The sequence below is a fragment of the Physella acuta genome, unplaced genomic scaffold, assembly GCF_028476545.2.
Source record: "Physella acuta isolate Inbredline_101_S28 unplaced genomic scaffold, ASM2847654v3 ptg001300l, whole genome shotgun sequence".
NCBI classification, from domain to species: Eukaryota; Metazoa; Mollusca; class Gastropoda; family Physidae; genus Physella; species Physella acuta.
In genome coordinates this window covers 15779-34792 of record NW_026732815.1, presented here as the reverse complement: position 1 = coordinate 34792, position 19014 = coordinate 15779, and the positions used below count along the sequence as shown (strand labels likewise).

At 39.5% G+C, this 19014-nt stretch overlaps 1 protein-coding gene across 2 annotated transcripts in view; it reads left to right on the top strand.

Annotated features, from left to right (window-relative positions):
- Positions 1-19014, top strand: part of LOC131958209 (mucin-3A-like) — a 62348-nt gene that overhangs the window by 30084 nt on the left and 13250 nt on the right. Inside the window, exon 3 of one of the 2 annotated variants that reach the window (XM_059323089.1) lies at positions 8406-8513. The exons of the other annotated variant lie outside the window; for it this stretch is intronic. Within the exon in view, the coding sequence (XP_059179072.1) occupies positions 8406-8513 (108 nt within the window). The remainder of the gene's footprint in view (positions 1-8405; positions 8514-19014) is intronic. 2 annotated transcript variants of the gene reach the window in all.

The following is a 19014-nucleotide window of genomic DNA, read 5'->3' as shown; positions in this document are numbered from 1 at the left end:
AACTTTCCTTAAGACAAAACAGCATGCCATTTCAACCGACGCTATTCGCCAACCTGAGAAATATGCACACGATTTTTTTTGGGTATCATCTGGATTTGGCTGAATCTATCGCGTTCTCGCTCGGTGTGTTACCAGTCGCTTTATTTAATCTCCCATAGATAATGCCATCTAGATCTATGCGCTATGATACCGTCCACATTTATTAATCCTATAATTAATTAAAAATCAAGTTTTAAAAAAATAATTAAATACTGATGTCTTAAGGGGTGGGAAAATTCACCCATTTTTTTAAATGAAATCTTAAATAAACATGTGCTTTGAAAATTCTAATGATCGGCTCTCTAAAATACACGTGGCCCTCGGACCATGGCCTAGTTAGCCCATTGTTTAGTCCAGCACCGTCGCAGCACATCTGTTAAGTTCAGCACGACAACATTTTAAAACCGGGCTGACAAAATGCCTTGTGGCGGAATTCCGTTCGCTCAGTTCAAATGTGATTTGAAAAACATTTTCAAAAAAGTAAACTTGATACCGGCAAGATCTAGTTAATCTAGTAGGTTCGTGTCGTTAGCTTATGACAATTTTTTTAAAAATACTTACGACTCTGACATAAAATCAATTCTATCGCGTCGTTTCAGAATACTTTTATTTTATTGAACTAAACCCCCGCCCTCAAAATACTTAAGATATGTAACTTCCCCCCCCCGCCCCCCCACCCCCCCCCCCACCCCCCACCCCCCCCCCCCCACCCCCCCACCCCCCCCCCCAAGGATAGTTACAGCAATTATTTTCACTTTGGTGAATGAGCTCAACATCTTTCGTGGGCTCGTAATGGGGGGGGGGTTAATAATGTTTAGTTAATGTTGGCCATCTTCATGGTTGGGGGGGGGGGATACTGTTTAGATAATGTTGGCCATCTGTGGCCATCATGATAGCACCTCGTGGATAGACATAATTTTAATTAATTATCATAATGTGTTATTGATTTTTAAGACTACTTTTATCGATGATGTCACACAGGAGAACGGAGGGCCAGAGGGAATATTGGAATCAGTCTCGCTGGAGGAGGTGGTGGGTGTGTTTTAATAAAGGGAATGTTGGGTGATTCTTTTGTTTCATCGGGCGGCGTGATCGAACGGTAGAGCTCACGATAGCTAACCCAAAGGTCTAAAGTTCGATCCGGACTCGATTCTTCAGAACGTCCACCCCAGCTCAGGTGTCGGGGAAAGCAAAGGTGGCTGGGCATAGAACTGACCACACTGTCCGTTTATATGCGGAGGTTTCAGAACAAGATATTGTGAGGGGTGGGGGGTGTAAACCCTACTTACAGTAAGGTCCATCCAGCTCAGGTGTCGGGGAAAGTAAAGGTGGCCGGGCATAGAACTGACCACACTGTCCGTTTATATGCCGAGGTTACAGAACAAGAGATTGTGAGGGGTGGGGGGGGGGGGTTGTTAACCCTACTTTCAGTAAGGTCCGAAAAATATGTATAATTTTTGTTTAAATTAATACTAAACAGACTTTTATGTCAACAATTGTCAGACTATCATGATGGAACATCTTTCTATTTATCAATTTTAAAATCTTTTTTTATATGCTCTGTATCTGTTACTACCGCAAAGGATTAATGTTGAAAACTTTAGTCAAGTTAATTTTAAAAGCGGAAAATAAGGAATTAATTTGTGGACTTCACGGTTCAGTCTGTATCCTTTATAAACTTCAAAGTATGTAAGCATACAATTCAAATATTCTGTTAGACATTTAAATAGATGCAATTACAATTCAATTACGTAATCGTGCAATTTTCACAGATCTCGATGTTTTACACCTCCCTGAGTCGGAAAAACATAGTTTTGCAATCTTGTCCGTATGTCTGTGTGTATGTGTGTGTGTCTGTGAACACGATAACTTGAATACCGTTACAGCTAGGTTGATGAAGTTTCATATATAAATTTATAGTACTGTATCAACTTTTCAACGATTTCCGATAACCGGAAGTGGAACTTATTTTACTTTAAGTTTTTCAAAAGCCTATAACTTGAGTACTGTTTCACATATATAAACGAAATTTCACAAATAAGTAAAAAAATCTAATTTTCTGCCTTCTTTCAAATTTTGAGTAATTTCCGTTGACCGGAAGTAGTAATTTACGCTATTTCTGATTTCTCAAAAAACACATATGAATTTATAAAGTACAATAATAATCCGCACTATTATACACAAATTGTTTGCCAATAACTTGGTGCGCAATTCTTCCTTTTCTACGAAATTCTACTCTATTTTAAAAAGTTAAGTAATTAAAAATGGATTTAAAATCATGTCTATATCCCGGATTGCCATCGCCCGTAGTGTTATATAAGAATATTCGAGAAATTTAGGGGAGATCACTCCCGGTTTATTTTTAACGTATGCAGCTTTTCTTTCCACCTTTAACATCATGTGCAACTCCCCCTCCCCCCTCTCCCCTATTCACACCTGCCCCCATACAAATTAAGGCTAGACAAGTGTGAATGGCGGTGACAGCCAAATGAAAAGAACCTGATCGATATGTGATTTCTCTAGATCTATTAGATCAAGTGTATTCAGGAGAAGGCTGTCCAAATGAATGATTTTATTATAGAGAACATATTTAGCACAGGTTGACGCGTGTATAGTAGGTAGGGATAGGCCTCAAGGACATTGGTACTGTGTCAGTAGTGTCTTTCATCAAGGACACTAGCTATGTGTTGTAGTGGTAGGGACTAGCATCAAGGACACTAGCGGTGTGTTGTAGTAGTAGTAGTAGTGACTAGCATCAAGGAAACTAGCGGTGTCTAGTAGTAGCACCAAGGACACTAGCGGTGTGTAGTGGTTGTAATAACCAGCATTAAAGACACTGGCAATGTGTAGTAGTAGTTGTAGTAGTAGTTGTAGTAGTAATGACTAGCACCTAGGACAGTAACAGTGTGTAGTAGTGAGTAGCAATAAGGACAGTAGGGGTGTGTCGAAGTTGTAGTGACAGCAAAAGGGACTCTCAAACAGTGTAGTAGTAGTAGTAGTGAGTAGCATTAAGGACAGTAGCAGTGTGTAGTAGTGAGTAGCATTAAGGACAGTAGCAGTGTGTAGTAGTGACTAGCACCTAGGACACTAGCGGTGTGTAGTAGTGAGTAGCATTAAGGACAGTAGCAGTGTGTAGTAGTTGTAGTGAGTAGCATTAAAGACACTTGCGGTGTGTTGTAGTGAGTAGCATTAAAGACACTAGCGGTGTGTAGTAGTGAGCAGCATTAAGGACACTAGCGGTGTGTGATTGTTGTTGTATTACGGAAACCGTGGCTGGCACCAAGTACGGGCAAATATTTGTCAGAGACGGGCAACTTCCTACAAATACATGGTGTTTATCAAGTTACCTGCCATAGTGGCAGTAAAAAAAGTCATTAGTTTGACGTTTGTTTTAGGACATACTGTAGCAGCTATGTATTTTTTGTTCGATAAGTTACAGTAGACAAGCCCGACAACTTTTGTGGCAGAGAATAGGTCTATAGTTAAAAAAAAACAAAAACAAGCAGTATTTCTTTCAGACATTTTGTTATCAAATGGGGGGAGGGAGGGAAAGAGACTTGAAACTATCAGGCAACGCACTTAAATTTCCGGGGTCAAGGGGGGGGGGGGCGGACACTGGTATACATTATCTCTATATAAATTGTATATTTTTCTGCTTCGTGCCATTCCGAGCCACCCCCTCCGACAAAATGATGCCTGAAAGAAACACCACAGACAAGCATCCGCAAACATTACTCCTTGGAGAAAATTTTAACGCTTCAGTTTTTAACGTTCAAGTATTTAGCCATGTGTATATTTACTAAGTTTCTTAACTTTTTGAATTGCGAAGATTAAAAACCCTACCATAAGTCCTACCTCAACCCTAACCCTTATTTCTTACCATTAATCTAAACCTGTGATTACAACTCTACCAACAACCTGACACACCTATTTTTGGAAGAGTCTATTGTTGGACAGAGGTAGTATCAAAACTCAGCGTTCTTATTCAAACTAATGCATTCAGCCTGTTTGAAAACCAGTATAATTACCCTGATCTCATCAATACTCCCCCGCACACAACGTTACGTAATTTTATTCCCCCCCCCCCCCCCCCACCTTTTATACACCTGACGTCGTGTTATTGTTGACCACAGTCTGCTTACGTCATGAGAAAAATCGGTCACAATACGCCTGTCACATCGTGATTTACCTGATTGTTAAGGGCTGCATCCACTAGACATCCATCTTTCCTTTGAGTACAAATCTACACACAATAATGGTGTGTTGTGTGTGTGTTTTGTGTGTATGTGTTGTGGTTGTTGTGTGTATGTGGTGTATGAGTTGTGTATGTGTTTTGTGTGTATGTATTGTGGTTGCTGTGTGTTGTGTATTGTGTGTATGTGTTGTGTTGTGTTGTGTGTATGTGGTGTATGTGTTGTGTGTGTGTTACCGCGACTGAGGTAAACGAATAGACATTCTGCATTGATCACCTGTGAGCCCCTTACAGAATGAATGTGGCCTGTCATTGGGATAGCAGATCGATCACATCTTCTGTGTTGAGGTATAACCTCCGCAGTACGGTATAGAAAACATGAAACGATTGATCAACCGGTGTTATTCGATTTTTTTAAAGGTTACTTTAACCTTACTAATTTTTTTGTACATTCATTGATTCCCCTTAATTTAAAAAAAACAAAAACGTCCTAATGTGGTCGCCTATCATAGACGTCAAAAGTTTTCGGACGATTTAAATACATCACCCACTTCCTCGTCACCAAAAACCCCACAGCAAAACCCCTTTTTTTAAAAAGATGACGTCATACTTCAACATTCCTCCACGCAAATTTCCATTTTTGTTTTTATTTTAAACAGGATTTTTTTTTCTACTCGAAATTATTAGTTAAGCCGTGTCAAGATTAAGTATATTGAATGGTTTTCATTCCAATTTAAATGTAAAAAAATGTATGTTGGGAAAAATGCCAAATGATTGTTGAAATTAAGTTTAAAAAAAAATTCCTTTTTAAAATTAAAGGGTGACGTCATTTATAGACGACCCTCTTAAGTAGCGTGCACACTACATCATCATTAAGCTGACATTAAGACCATAATTAGTTAATGAACCATTTTACCAAGATGTAGGAAAAACTAAAAAAACTTTTTTGTTTGGTTATCTGATATTTTAAGATCGATATTTTCGCGTATATTTACACAGTTCTCGACCACAACGGCAGGTAATGCGATGCTGCAGTTAATTACAGCAACGCATTAATTAAAAATGTTGGAACTCGTGCTGGAGCCTGGGCGTGTTTTGTCACACGTGTAATTAAATAGATTGAGCTAATTCTAATTATGGGAGGTCAAGTGTGTTTGTGTGTGCTTGTGTGTGTGTGTGTGTGTGTGTGTCTATGTGTTTCCGGCGCGAGGTCTGATTAAACAACATGATCTAACCTTGTGCTGTTTTGTTTTGTAACGCGTTGGGTTCATTCACCCCGTTGTTCATTGAAGCGTGTGGTTTTCTCGCCTTGAAGTTATGTGTTGCGACACTGCGTCGTGACGTTGTATTTTGTCGTGACACTGTGCTGTGACGTCGTGTAGTGACAGATTTACGACGTTTTTTACCTAGTGACACAGCGTTACGTGTAGTGAGGTTGTGTCGTGACATTTGTGAAAGCATGGTGTAACGAATCTTGGACGTGATCTATGATACTGGTCGATTAGTGACGTGTGGTGACGCCGTGTTGCGTCGTTTTACGACGTTTTGCGACGCGTAGTGATGCCGTGTTGTGACTTGTAGTGACGTACAGTGACGCCGCGTCTTGTAATATCGCCGTGTTGTGACGTATAGTTACGCCGCGTCGTGTAATTTCGCCGTGTTGGGACGTGTAGTGTGACGCCGTGTTGTGACGTATATTGACGCGTGATGCATCGTGTAGTGACGCCGTGTAGCCGCGTCGTGTAGTGAATCTGTGCCGACTCCAGGCTATAATTACTCGATAGCTGCGTTTGGCTTTCTATTGATCCCAAGTCAGTTAACATCGGGTGGTGGGGACGGTGGGGCGGGGGGCGCGTAAGATCTATATCTGTATTATGAAGCGGGACGCGCAAGTACGTGGTTATGCATGCAGATTGCGTTTGGTGTTCGGTTGATTTATGTGCTGCATTTGCATCTGGTGTGTTGAAAGGTAGATTTGTAGCACGTTATGAATCAGTGAGTTGAACGTGGGCTATCGTGGAGTCAGATCTATAGGGAGGTCGTGGATTGAATTAGGACCATCATACTTTACCGCTTTATTTTATTGTATATTTTATGCCAGATTAATTTTTGTGTGTTAAAAATGTCGTGCAGTAATGTGAAGGCATTTAAGCTTCGATGTGCTCTGTTCAAATTTCCTTTTAAATTATCACCGTTAATAATAAATTTTCGATGTGTAAGGAAATAAATAATTCCGTAGTTGCTAAATTACCAGATGATATAACATTTTTTTTATTGCGGATTAAATCATACGTTTTACAAGTAAACACACTTAATATAAGTATAATTTTAGGTCACTATGCCATATTACACAAATTGTACACAAGTTTCTGACTTGATTACTTATTTTAAACTTTTTTATTATTGAAAGTCTGTGATGGACGCTCGCAATATGGTGTAAATCTATTTATAGTAAAACTATTTACATGTACCAATTTATAATGTTCGTAAACGCAGCACATCCCCCCCCCTACCCAGAAACGTACGTAAATAAGCCAGCCAACACACTTTACTTAAAGATCATAATTTTAAAATTTTAAAGCTTTAATGCCCTGCAATTAAAATTGAAAATGTAGAATACCGAGTCAAAATACGCATTAAAATGTCCACATATTAAAATTACATATGATAATCTTGACCCATTATTGATAATCTTGGCCCATCATTGATAATCTTGACCTATTATTGATAATCTTGACCCATCATTGATAATCCTGGCCCATCATTAATAATCTTGGCCCATAATTTATAATCTTGGCCCACCATTGATAATCTTGGCCCATTACTGATATTCTAGCCTCATTATTGGTAATCCTGGCCCATCATTAATAATCTTGGCCCACCATTGATAATCTTGGCCCATCATTAATAATCTTGGCCCATTATTGATAATCTTGACTCTTCATTGATTAACTAGACCCCACATTGATAAATTAGGCCTCCTAACAAAGAACCAGGTCCTCCCAACGCTCACCGTTATTGACTGATCACAGCTCATCATGGCTGTTCTATACTCAGTATACCTCTTAGTATCATTTTACACACTCATCGTAACATAAAGTCAGGTTTATTTCTGTCAAGTGGCTGGGGTGGGGTGTCAAGTGGGTGGTTGGGTGCGTGTATGTGTGTGTGTGTGGGGGGGTGGTACTTTCCCATTAGCCACACCCACGCCACAAGCGCGCATGATGGGGATACCTTCCATTATTAAAACCTACAGATCAATGATTTCTTTCTGCCCAGCTAATGGGAGAGCACTAGTTATTTTTTTTCTTCTATCGTCAAATGGTTGTGTTTCGATCCTTTTGTATTTGATCAGTTGTTTTTATTAAACCAGTTGCGTGCGTTAGTGCTTTGCTGCTATATACTTCTCATGGCTGTTTACTTAGCTCCGGTACTTTAGTACTAGATAAAATGTTTCTATATTAGGCGGAATTAGTACGCTGTTTAATTAGTTTAGTTATCTTCTTTTTTTTTTTATTTGGGGACTGCATTAGTTGATAAAATCTTCTAATGACGTACTGATAACTGAGTACAAAGCCTGGTTTGAAACTCGGACCTCTAAAACTTATACATTTTTTTTAAAAAGAATATTGACAGTATGTCTTGGTTGCAAACTGAAACGGATTAGGGTGCTTAGTCATGGAGGGCTTTTTACAATTAAATACTTTGTTCTTTGATATATATATATATATATATATATATATATATATATATATATATATATATATATATATATATATATATATATATATATATTGCGTAAACAGAAAAATCGCAAATATAAAGTAATTATACTAATAAACTTTAATACTGCCGTATTTCGTTGAAATACGTTTTATTATGCTACAATGTACTTGTATTCACTATTTTTTAATGTCCATAAATGCTAGATTTAAGAAAAAAAAAATGCCATTGCGCACTTTTATGTGCATAGTTTTCCGTCGCGTATGTTTCCGGTCACCGGTAAAATGTCCCTGATCAGCAAGGTCCAAGGATTATTTCAGGTCATCAACGTAAGGACCATAACACGCTGAAGACTAGGCAGAGGAAAAAAAAAAAAAAAAAAAACAAATGACTTAACCACCAACCCCCGTCGTACCCTTCTCACCTTTATTTGTTTGTGTTGTTTTTGCAGGAGGTAATTACTCATTAATGGGCGGCTTCCTTAGCGAGGCTCACAGCACGGACGGTAGGAAAGCCTTGCTCCCCGACCTACACCAATATTGGGGTGCCCATACTCAAAGTAGGTCAAAGACAACATTCTTTTTATTTGTAAAAAAAATATTTTTTTAATAAATATTGTAAAAAAAAATTAACTGACGAAATAACCCCGTTTAACAAAATATGCACGAGACTAATTTTTTTTTGGTGTCAAATGTAACTAATTAACTTTACCAATTAATTATCTCGTTAACTCGCTAACCTTTTAAACAAAGAGTTATTTAAGACGATAAATTCTATGTGTATGGTTTAATCTATATCGTCAATGTGAATAACACTGTTTTATTCAAAACGCGATCGCTCTTTAAAGCCATTAGCTATCGATAATTAAATCCGCAATTAGTTGAACACATTGTGACCCCAGTTGTTGTCTTAAGCCAGGAATTAACATCCTCATTTCTTAACTTCTTTGTGCCGTGTCCTTGTGTTAAGGAGGAAACGGGATCAAACCCGCGGACAGAGATAACATTGTAAACACACACACATTCACATTAACACTGATTCATCCCCCCCCCCCCACGTTTAAACTTGAATGCTATCACTATCTAGCTAGCTAGCAACTTCTGTCCGCATTCAATTATTTTAAGTCACAATTATTTAAGTCAAATTTCTAATTATAGCTTGACCATAACTGATATCTAGCATTATCATCCGATTTTTCAAAACCCCACCTTACCCTTCAAGCCATACAAGCCCCACTCCCAAATACATTTTTAAACCCCTCTCTCTCCCCCCCCCCCCCTACCCACGCAACACAACGTCATGAAATCTGAATCCTCTTTACACCCTTGATGTGTGACGTATTCATGGACGATCTTTAAAGTATTGTTATAACTCAGTAACTCAATACGCATGTATTTTTCTGATTTGCCTGAATGTAATTTACTCTAATTAGTGGCGTATTCTAATTATTACAACCAATACACTTCATTTAACGTCGACGGCGGTATCGCTTATTAAATCGCAAAACTATCCAATTAAAAATAATTACTTTTTAAAAAAATCACGTTTGCTATCGTAGACTTATCTCATCAGTGAGATCGTGTAGAGCCAGGGATATGCATACAAAATATCTGACGGACGTGCCACATTTCATCGATTCGGTTCTTCTCTCGTCTGTAGTGAATAGAAAAACCTACCCGTTTCAAGAGGCTCACTAAATCCCCCTACAAAAATAACGCAAGAAAGCTTTTAACTGCAAAAAAAAATGTTTTAAAATTATTTCTTTAAAAAAACTTTCTTAATTTTTTTAAAAAGAGTAACAAAAATTTTTTATCTTGTAGCCAGTTTACTGCACACCACCACCACTCAGCGTATCACTTAACATCACCATAAAAATATTACTCAAACAATTGCTGGTACATGAAAACCTAAGTGGGTTTTTTTGGGGGGGTCACGAAACACATTAAACAAACTCAGTTTTTTTTTTCTAAAAAAAAACAACTAAATCTATTAATGTTTAAAAATAAAATAACTAGATATGTTTTATCTCACATAATTTTTTTGTCGCATTTGAGCAGGAATATTTATTTCCACCCCCCCCCCCCCCCATATGAAGTCTGCTAGTCAGACTGACCCTACTGCTCGACGTACGAGGAAATGAGATTTGGTGGCGATGTTGTGTTCGATCTTGAGTCTCGTCTTTTAATTTTGCTCTGTCTTTTTTCTTGTACAAGATCTACTTCATTACAGCCTTGTACAAGCACTATTTTAGCACACTCTGACTCTGTTTCTCTGACGTTCCTACCTCGTATCAACCTTGTTTCTCTGACTTCCTTACTTCCTATCCACCTTGTTTTACTGTCGTCCCCGATTCCTATCTGTTTCTCTGACGTCCCTAATGCTATCTACCTTCTTTATCTGACGTCCCTACTTCATATTTACCTTGTTTCTCTGACGTACCTACGTCCTATCTAGTTTCTCTGACGTCCCTACTTCCTATCTTGTTTCTCTGACGTCCCTACTTCCTATCTTGTTTCTCTGACGTCCCTACTTCCTATCTTGTTTCTCTGACGTCCCTACTTCCTATCTAGCTTCTCTGACGTCCCTACTTCCTATCTTGTTTCTCTGACGTCCCTACTTCCTATCTTGTTTCTCTGACGTCCCTACTTCCTATCTTGTTTCTCTGACGTCCCTACTTCCTATCTAGTTTCTCTGACGTCCCTACTTCCTATCTAGCTTCTCTGACGTCCCTACTTCCTATTTACCTTGTTTATCTGACGTCCCTACCTCCTATTTACCTTGTTTATCTGACGTCCCTACTTCCTATCTAGTTTCTCTGACGTCCCTACTTCCTATCTAGTTTCTCTGACGTCCCTACCTCCTATTTACCTTGTTTATCTGACGTCCCTACCTCCTATTTACCTTGTTTCTCTGACGTCCCTACTTCCTATCTTGTTTCTCTGACGTCCCTACTTCCTATCTTGTTTCTCTGACGTCCCTACTTCCTATCTTGTTTCTCTGACGTCCCTACTTCCTATCTAGCTTCTCTGACGTCCCTACTTCCTATCTTGTTTCTCTGACGTCCCTACTTCCTATCTTGTTTCTCTGACGTCCCTACTTCCTATCTTGTTTCTCTGACGTCCCTACTTCCTATCTAGTTTCTCTGACGTCACTACTTCCTATTTACCTTGTTTATCTGACGTCCCTACCTCCTATTTACCTTGTTTCTCTGACGTCCCTACTTCCTATCTAGTTTCTCTGACGTCCCTACCTCCTATTTACCTTGTTTATCTGACGTCCCTACCTCCTATTTACCTTGTTTATCTGACGTCCCTACTTCCTATCTAGTTTCTCTTACGTCCCTACCTCCTATTTACCTTGTTTATCTGACGTCCCTACCTCCTATTTACCTTGTTTCTCTGACGTCCCTACTTCCTATCTTGTTTCTCTTACGTCCCTACCTCCTATTTACCTTGTTTATCTGACGTCCCTACCTCCTATTTACCTTGTTTATCTGACGTCCCTACTTCCTATCTAGTTTCTCTTACGTCCCTACCTCCTATTTACCTTGTTTCTCTGACGTCCCTACCTCCTATTTACCTTGTTTCTCTGACGTCCCTACTTCCTATCTTGTTTCTCTGACGTCCCTACTTCCTATCTAGTTTCTCTGACGTCCCTACTTCCTATCTAGCTTCTCTGACGTCCCTACTTCCTATTTACCTTGTTTATCTGACGTCCCTACCTCCTATTTACCTTGTTTCTCTGACGTCCCTACTTCCTATTTACCTTGTTTATCTGACGTCCCTACCTCCTATTTACCTTGTTTATCTGACGTCCCTACCTCCTATTTACCTTGTTTCTCTGACGTCCCTACTTCCTATCTTGTTTCTCTGACGTCCCTACTTCCTATCTAGTTTCTCTGACGTCACTACTTCCTATCTAGCTTCTCTGACGTCCCTACTTCCTATCTAGTTTCTCTGACGTCCCTACTTCCTATCTAGCTTCTCTGACGTCCCTACTTCCTATCTAGCTTCTCTGACGTCCCTACTTCCTATTTACCTTGTTTATCTGACGTCACTACCTCCTATCTACCTTGTTTATCTGACGTCCCTACTTCCTATCTAGTTTCTCTGACGTCACTACTTCCTATCTTGTTTCTCTGACGTCCCTACTTCCTATCTTGTTTCTCTGACGTCCCTACTTCCTATCTAGCTTCTCTGACGTCCCTACTTCCTATCTTGTTTCTCTGACGTCCCTACTTCCTATCTTGTTTCTCTGACGTCCCTACTTCCTATCTTGTTTCTCTGACGTCCCTACTTCCTATCTAGTTTCTCTGACGTTTTACTGTCGTCCCCGATTCCTATCTGTTTCTCTGACGTCCCTAATGCTATCTACCTTCTTTATCTGACGTCCCTACTTCATATTTACCTTGTTTCTCTGACGTACCTACGTCCTATCTAGTTTCTCTGACGTCCCTACTTCCTATCTTGTTTCTCTGACGTCCCTACTTCCTATCTTGTTTCTCTGACGTCCCTACTTCCTATCTTGTTTCTCTGACGTCCCTACTTCCTATCTAGCTTCTCTGACGTCCCTACTTCCTATCTTGTTTCTCTGACGTCCCTACTTCCTATCTTGTTTCTCTGACGTCCCTACTTCCTATCTTGTTTCTCTGACGTCCCTACTTCCTATCTAGTTTCTCTGACGTCCCTACTTCCTATCTAGCTTCTCTGACGTCCCTACTTCCTATTTACCTTGTTTATCTGACGTCCCTACCTCCTATTTACCTTGTTTATCTGACGTCCCTACTTCCTATCTAGTTTCTCTGACGTCCCTACTTCCTATCTTGTTTCTCTGACGTCCCTACCTCCTATTTACCTTGTTTATCTGACGTCCCTACCTCCTATTTACCTTGTTTCTCTGACGTCCCTACTTCCTATCTTGTTTCTCTGACGTCCCTACTTCCTATCTTGTTTCTCTGACGTCCCTACTTCCTATCTAGCTTCTCTGACGTCCCTACTTCCTATCTTGTTTCTCTGACGTCCCTACTTCCTATCTTGTTTCTCTGACGTCCCTACTTCCTATCTTGTTTCTCTGACGTCCCTACTTCCTATCTAGTTTCTCTGACGTCACTACTTCCTATTTACCTTGTTTATCTGACGTCCCTACCTCCTATTTACCTTGTTTATCTGACGTCCCTACTTCCTATCTAGTTTCTCTGACGTCCCTACCTCCTATTTACCTTGTTTATCTGACGTCCCTACCTCCTATTTACCTTGTTTATCTGACGTCCCTACTTCCTATCTAGTTTCTCTTACGTCCCTACCTCCTATTTACCTTGTTTATCTGACGTCCCTACCTCCTATTTACCTTGTTTCTCTGACGTCCCTACTTCCTATCTTGTTTCTCTTACGTCCCTACCTCCTATTTACCTTGTTTATCTGACGTCCCTACCTCCTATTTACCTTGTTTATCTGACGTCCCTACTTCCTATCTAGTTTCTCTTACGTCCCTACCTCCTATTTACCTTGTTTATCTGACGTCCCTACCTCCTATTTACCTTGTTTCTCTGACGTCCCTACTTCCTATCTTGTTTCTCTGACGTCCCTACTTCCTATCTAGTTTCTCTGACGTCCCTACTTCCTATCTAGCTTCTCTGACGTCCCTACTTCCTATTTACCTTGTTTATCTGACGTCCCTACCTCCTATTTACCTTGTTTATCTGACGTCCCTACTTCCTATCTAGTTTCTCTGACGTCCCTACTTCCTATTTACCTTGTTTATCTGACGTCCCTACCTCCTATTTACCTTGTTTATCTGACGTCCCTACCTCCTATTTACCTTGTTTCTCTGACGTCCCTACTTCCTATTTACCTTGTTTATCTGACGTCCCTACCTCCTATTTACCTTGTTTATCTGACGTCCCTACCTCCTATTTACCTTGTTTCTCTGACGTCCCTACTTCCTATCTTGTTTCTCTGACGTCCCTACTTCCTATCTAGTTTCTCTGACGTCACTACTTCCTATCTAGCTTCTCTGACGTCCCTACTTCCTATCTAGTTTCTCTGACGTCCCTACTTCCTATCTAGCTTCTCTGACGTCCCTACTTCCTATCTAGCTTCTCTGACGTCCCTACTTCCTATTTACCTTGTTTATCTGACGTCACTACCTCCTATCTACCTTGTTTATCTGACGTCCCTACTTCCTATCTAGTTTCTCTGACGTCACTACTTCCTATCTTGTTTCTCTGACGTCCCTACTTCCTATTTACCTTGTTTATCTGACGTCACTACCTCCTATCTACCTTGTTTATCTGACGTCCCTACTTCTTACTGCTTAGCCATGATTGAACGTCTGCAAATAACGTTTAGCTCTAACTTAATCTAAAAAAAAATCCGTGATATTGTGTTTTGTCGCGGTCTTATCCTAATCCTTTTTGTTAATATTGCACGTTTTGTCCATCACAATTGAGAGCACACATATCATGACAGACACTAATTCAAGGGGCACTCAGACATTGCTGGCAGATAACATTTTTATTTTTACACACTCGACTTTACACGTTTAACACACGTTCATTGATAGAGGGAGTGCCAATACTAGTCGACACGTATACACACAATACTGTATGAGTTGTTCGATGTTTGAACTTGATTCTTTTAGGTAGCCAACAATTATGTTAGGCTTCACACATTTTATTCAAGGAACCTATCCGGCAGTATTAGAATTGCATCAGAACTCATTCATAACTTGTTCAGCGCGTGCATCAGAACTTGGCCATTGAAGCTTATCAGAACTTGTATCAGAACATGGATCATAACTTATTCAGAACGTGTATCAGAACATGTATCAGAACTTGTTCTGAGGGTGTATCCGAACTTGACTATAGCGTGTAGTAAAACTTGTACAAAACTTACTTGTATCAGAACCTGTTCTGAACTTGGTTAGAAATTGTATCAGAAATTGTATCAGATGTATCTTATAACATTATGTTCGCCTCCATAAATATTGGTTTTTTAAAGAAAACTTTACAAAATAAATTCTCGCTTACTATGGCGACCTTCAGGGACTATAGCCTATTAGCCTTGTATTAACATTGGCATTTTGAATAGTTCGTTAGCCCTCGTCACATGTTACTGAGACAAAAAATCACGGACACAATAAAAAAAGTTTCCTCTGTCCTCCTTTTTATCATTAAGCGTGTATTCAAGATTTCTTGTTCTTGGCTGAGCTGAAATTTTAATTGCGCAAGATACAAAGTGCGTCTTTGCTAGACGTCCGCCTGTCTGCATATTATACGGTGTATTAAATAACTCCATCGCTGCCTCACATTGAAGCTGATATCGTGAAAAAGAACATTTATTAGAAAAAATACGGCAGTAAAAAATACGACAGCAAAAATTCAATTTTCAAACGGCTGTTTCCCTGAGCTGGATAGACTCATTATTTTCAAGTTGAAATTGCTTTTCTAAAATGTAAACAAAAGTTTTTAAAAAAAATGGAAATATTCAAACAATTAAACATTGATTGCGCAACTGACTCGAGCTATTCAGATTGACTGCATCATGTTGAAATAGGTAGAAAGCATGCCGTTTTTGTTTTGTTTTGCCGTTTATGTTAAAGGCTTTGTGTTTTAAACATGCGTCACACCAAGATTTAATACGAATAACACAGCACAGAGAAAGCTGTTCCCCCCTTTTTTTTTAAATCAACAATACACACATTATTGGTTTCAACTAGAGAAGTTACTGCCTGTTTTCATTTTTGGAATGGCGTGGTCGGATGGTAGAGCGCACGACCTCTACACCAGAAAGTCTCGAGTTCTAATCTCCCGGGCTCTGAATCCGTCCACTAGTTTATCCAGCTATGATGAGTACCCCACAGAGGCGTAGCGATGGGGGGCAGGGGGTACATAAGTCCCCGGGCGCCGACCTTAGAGGGCGCCAAAATGGGTTGTAAAAACAAATTAAAATGTCATTTTAGCTGCATTTTTGAATTATAAATAGTTTGAGGAGGGGGATGCAAATCGAAAGTTTGAGGGGGGGGGGGGGGGGGGGTGCACATTGAAAATTTGCTCCCTAGGGGGCGCCAAATTGAGTTTGTCCCCGGGCGCCGGGAAGGGTAGCTACGCATCTAGTACCCCACAATCGTTTTGGGAAAGTAAAGGCAACTGGGCAAAGTGCTGACCACGCTATGCCGAGGTCACAGAAACAGATTAACTCTACCTTATCTGCCCCATGGATCTCCACGTCCGAAAGGGGAATTTACTATGTTTGGTTGTATCTTGTACGACAGAGCTGCTTTACATTACAAGTGAACGGTGACGCCTCGAACCGCCCCTTTAGGAAAATCCAACTCTACATAGTTTTGGCCTGGGTAATTATTCTACGGGTACTTGTTCGATTTCTATTATGAAGATAACAGGAACGTGCTGACATTGTGTTGTTGTTTTTTCTTCTGTTGGCACCGCTTAGACCTATATAGTTAGGATTATAGTTAGGGCTAGAGTTAGCGGTGTCATCAAAATGTAACTTTGATATGAGGCTGAAAAACATAGATGTAGTACCTCTATAAAGTTTCTCGAAGACTTTTAAAGAAGTCATTCTCTAGTTAAAAAACTTACTGGTTCAATTTTTTGCATGTTTTTGGTTAACGAGTGTCCGATGATACATGCCATCATTTTTAATTTTGTTAACAGTTGAGGATACGACCTATTTGAAATATCCTGCTCATGTAAACAGTGATACGAATTATTGCAAATTTCATGTTAACTAATGTTAACAGACAGTGACGTTAGCGGGCAGGGATACTAACTATTGCAAATTTTCTGTTAACTAATGTTTACATACAGTAATACAAACTATCGCATATTTCCAGCTAACTAATGTTTACATACAGTAATACGAACTATTGCACATTTTCTGCTAAATAATTTTAACATACTGTAAACTAGTGTAAACGATTGCACATTTCCTGTTAACTAATGTTTACATACAGTAATACAAACTATTGCACATTTCCTGTTAACTTATGTTTATATACATTAATACAAACCATTGTAACATTTCCTGTTAACTAATGTTCACATACAGTAATACAAACTATTGCAAATTTCCAGTTAACAAATGTTTACATACAGTAATACAAACCATTGTAACATTTCCTGTTAACTAATGTTTACATACAGTAAAACGATCTATTGCCCATTTCCTGTTAACTAATGTTAACAGCCGCGAGAGTTTGGACTTTGAGATGCTAGACCTCAAGTGACAGTGATACAGACCATCCGATTACATTTCCGGTTAACCTGCCACGCCCCATTTTTATAACCCCGCGACCCAGAATCTGCCGTTCTATTCTTGTTGAAGAATTTTTTCATTTAACAGTTGGGTGTGGGGAGGGATGGGGGTGGGGATAGAGAGGGGGCCGCGACCTATCATCCGCTATTTTTTTTTTTTATTAAAACATTAGGAATTGAATTTTAAAGTTAGGAGGAGAGGAGAGAGTACAATTTAAGACACTTCCCCGGTTGTTAATATAAGAGCGGGCTAATGCAACGGGATAATGAATGATTACAAAGTTTAATGTGCCTCTATGTGAAGTTGTGCGAGTGATATCAAGCTAATCATCTTTTAAAAATAGCTTTCCCTAATTTTTTTTACGTTACTCACGTTAAGATCGCATTAAAAATATAAATTGAATTAAACCTACCTCTCCCCACAAGTAATTCAACGAAACGTTAGCCTAAACTTGGTTTGAATCTGTCCATGATCCCATCTGTAATTCCCCAAATCCACCCCACAACCCACTTTAAACACTGCCACCATTTGTATGCCTAAACCTCGTGCTTGTTCCTAAATATATCCCCACACAGGTCTCCATAAGTCTGATTCTACCCCCAAGCCTAGTTCCTACCTTGTCGCTAACGCTATCTTAAAACCCAATAAAACCTAATTATAATCTTGTTCTAGCTCGTTTATTATTTCACTAAAGCTTGTTCTAACACTGACCCTTAAATATATATCTAATCCTTGTTCTATCCCAAATCTTCGCGTGTTTTGAGACACCAAGCCCATCACCAACCGTACACCAACGAACACAAACACCAGCAAAATCCAACATCAACAAAACCCATTACAATCAAACCCAACAACTCCAATAACTCCAACTCCAACACCCTCAAACCCAACTACAAGAAACCCAACACCAACAAACCCAACACCAACAAACCCAACACCAGCAAACCCAACACCAACAAACCCAACACCAACAAACCCAACTACAAGAAACCCAACACCAGCAAACCCAACACCAACAAACCCAACACCAACAAACCCAACTACAAGAAACCCAACACCAACAAACCCAACACCAACAAACCCAACACCAACAAACCCAACACCAACAAACCCAACACCAACAAACCCAACACCAACAAACCCAACACCAACAAACCCAACACCAGCAAACCCAACACCAACAAACCCAACACCAACAAACCCAACACCAACAAACCCAACACCAACAAACCCAACACCAACAAACCCAACACCAACAAACCCAACACCAATAAACCCAACACCAACAAACCCAACACCAACAAACCCAACACCAACAAACCCAACACCAACAAACTCAACACCAACAAACCCAACAACGATACCATCTTTAAACCCGGCACGTCTGAAGGCAGTTACCTGTGTCACATTAACCTTTTCAATGGCGCCGCATACTAAATGAACCGTATGTTTGATTTTATGTCCAGCCTGGGACTAATTATCTTCTCTAATGACAGCAGGTGACACCTAATTAATTATCAAGTTGCCAGGATGGAAATTACACTTCCATATTTTTTTTCTCGACAAAGTAGTATACACTTATTTTACAACGCTTATATTATTATTGCCCATCATTATACCGGTTGCAGTTGAATTCAACACGATAGTATTCCTTTTGTATTTTTACAAAAGTGACCGTGTTGGCTATAATATTTAATACATAGCATGGTTTGATAATAGTTCATTTTATTTCTATTTTATCTGCCCAGATACCAAGCTATTATGTTTGTACAATCAAGCTAGTTT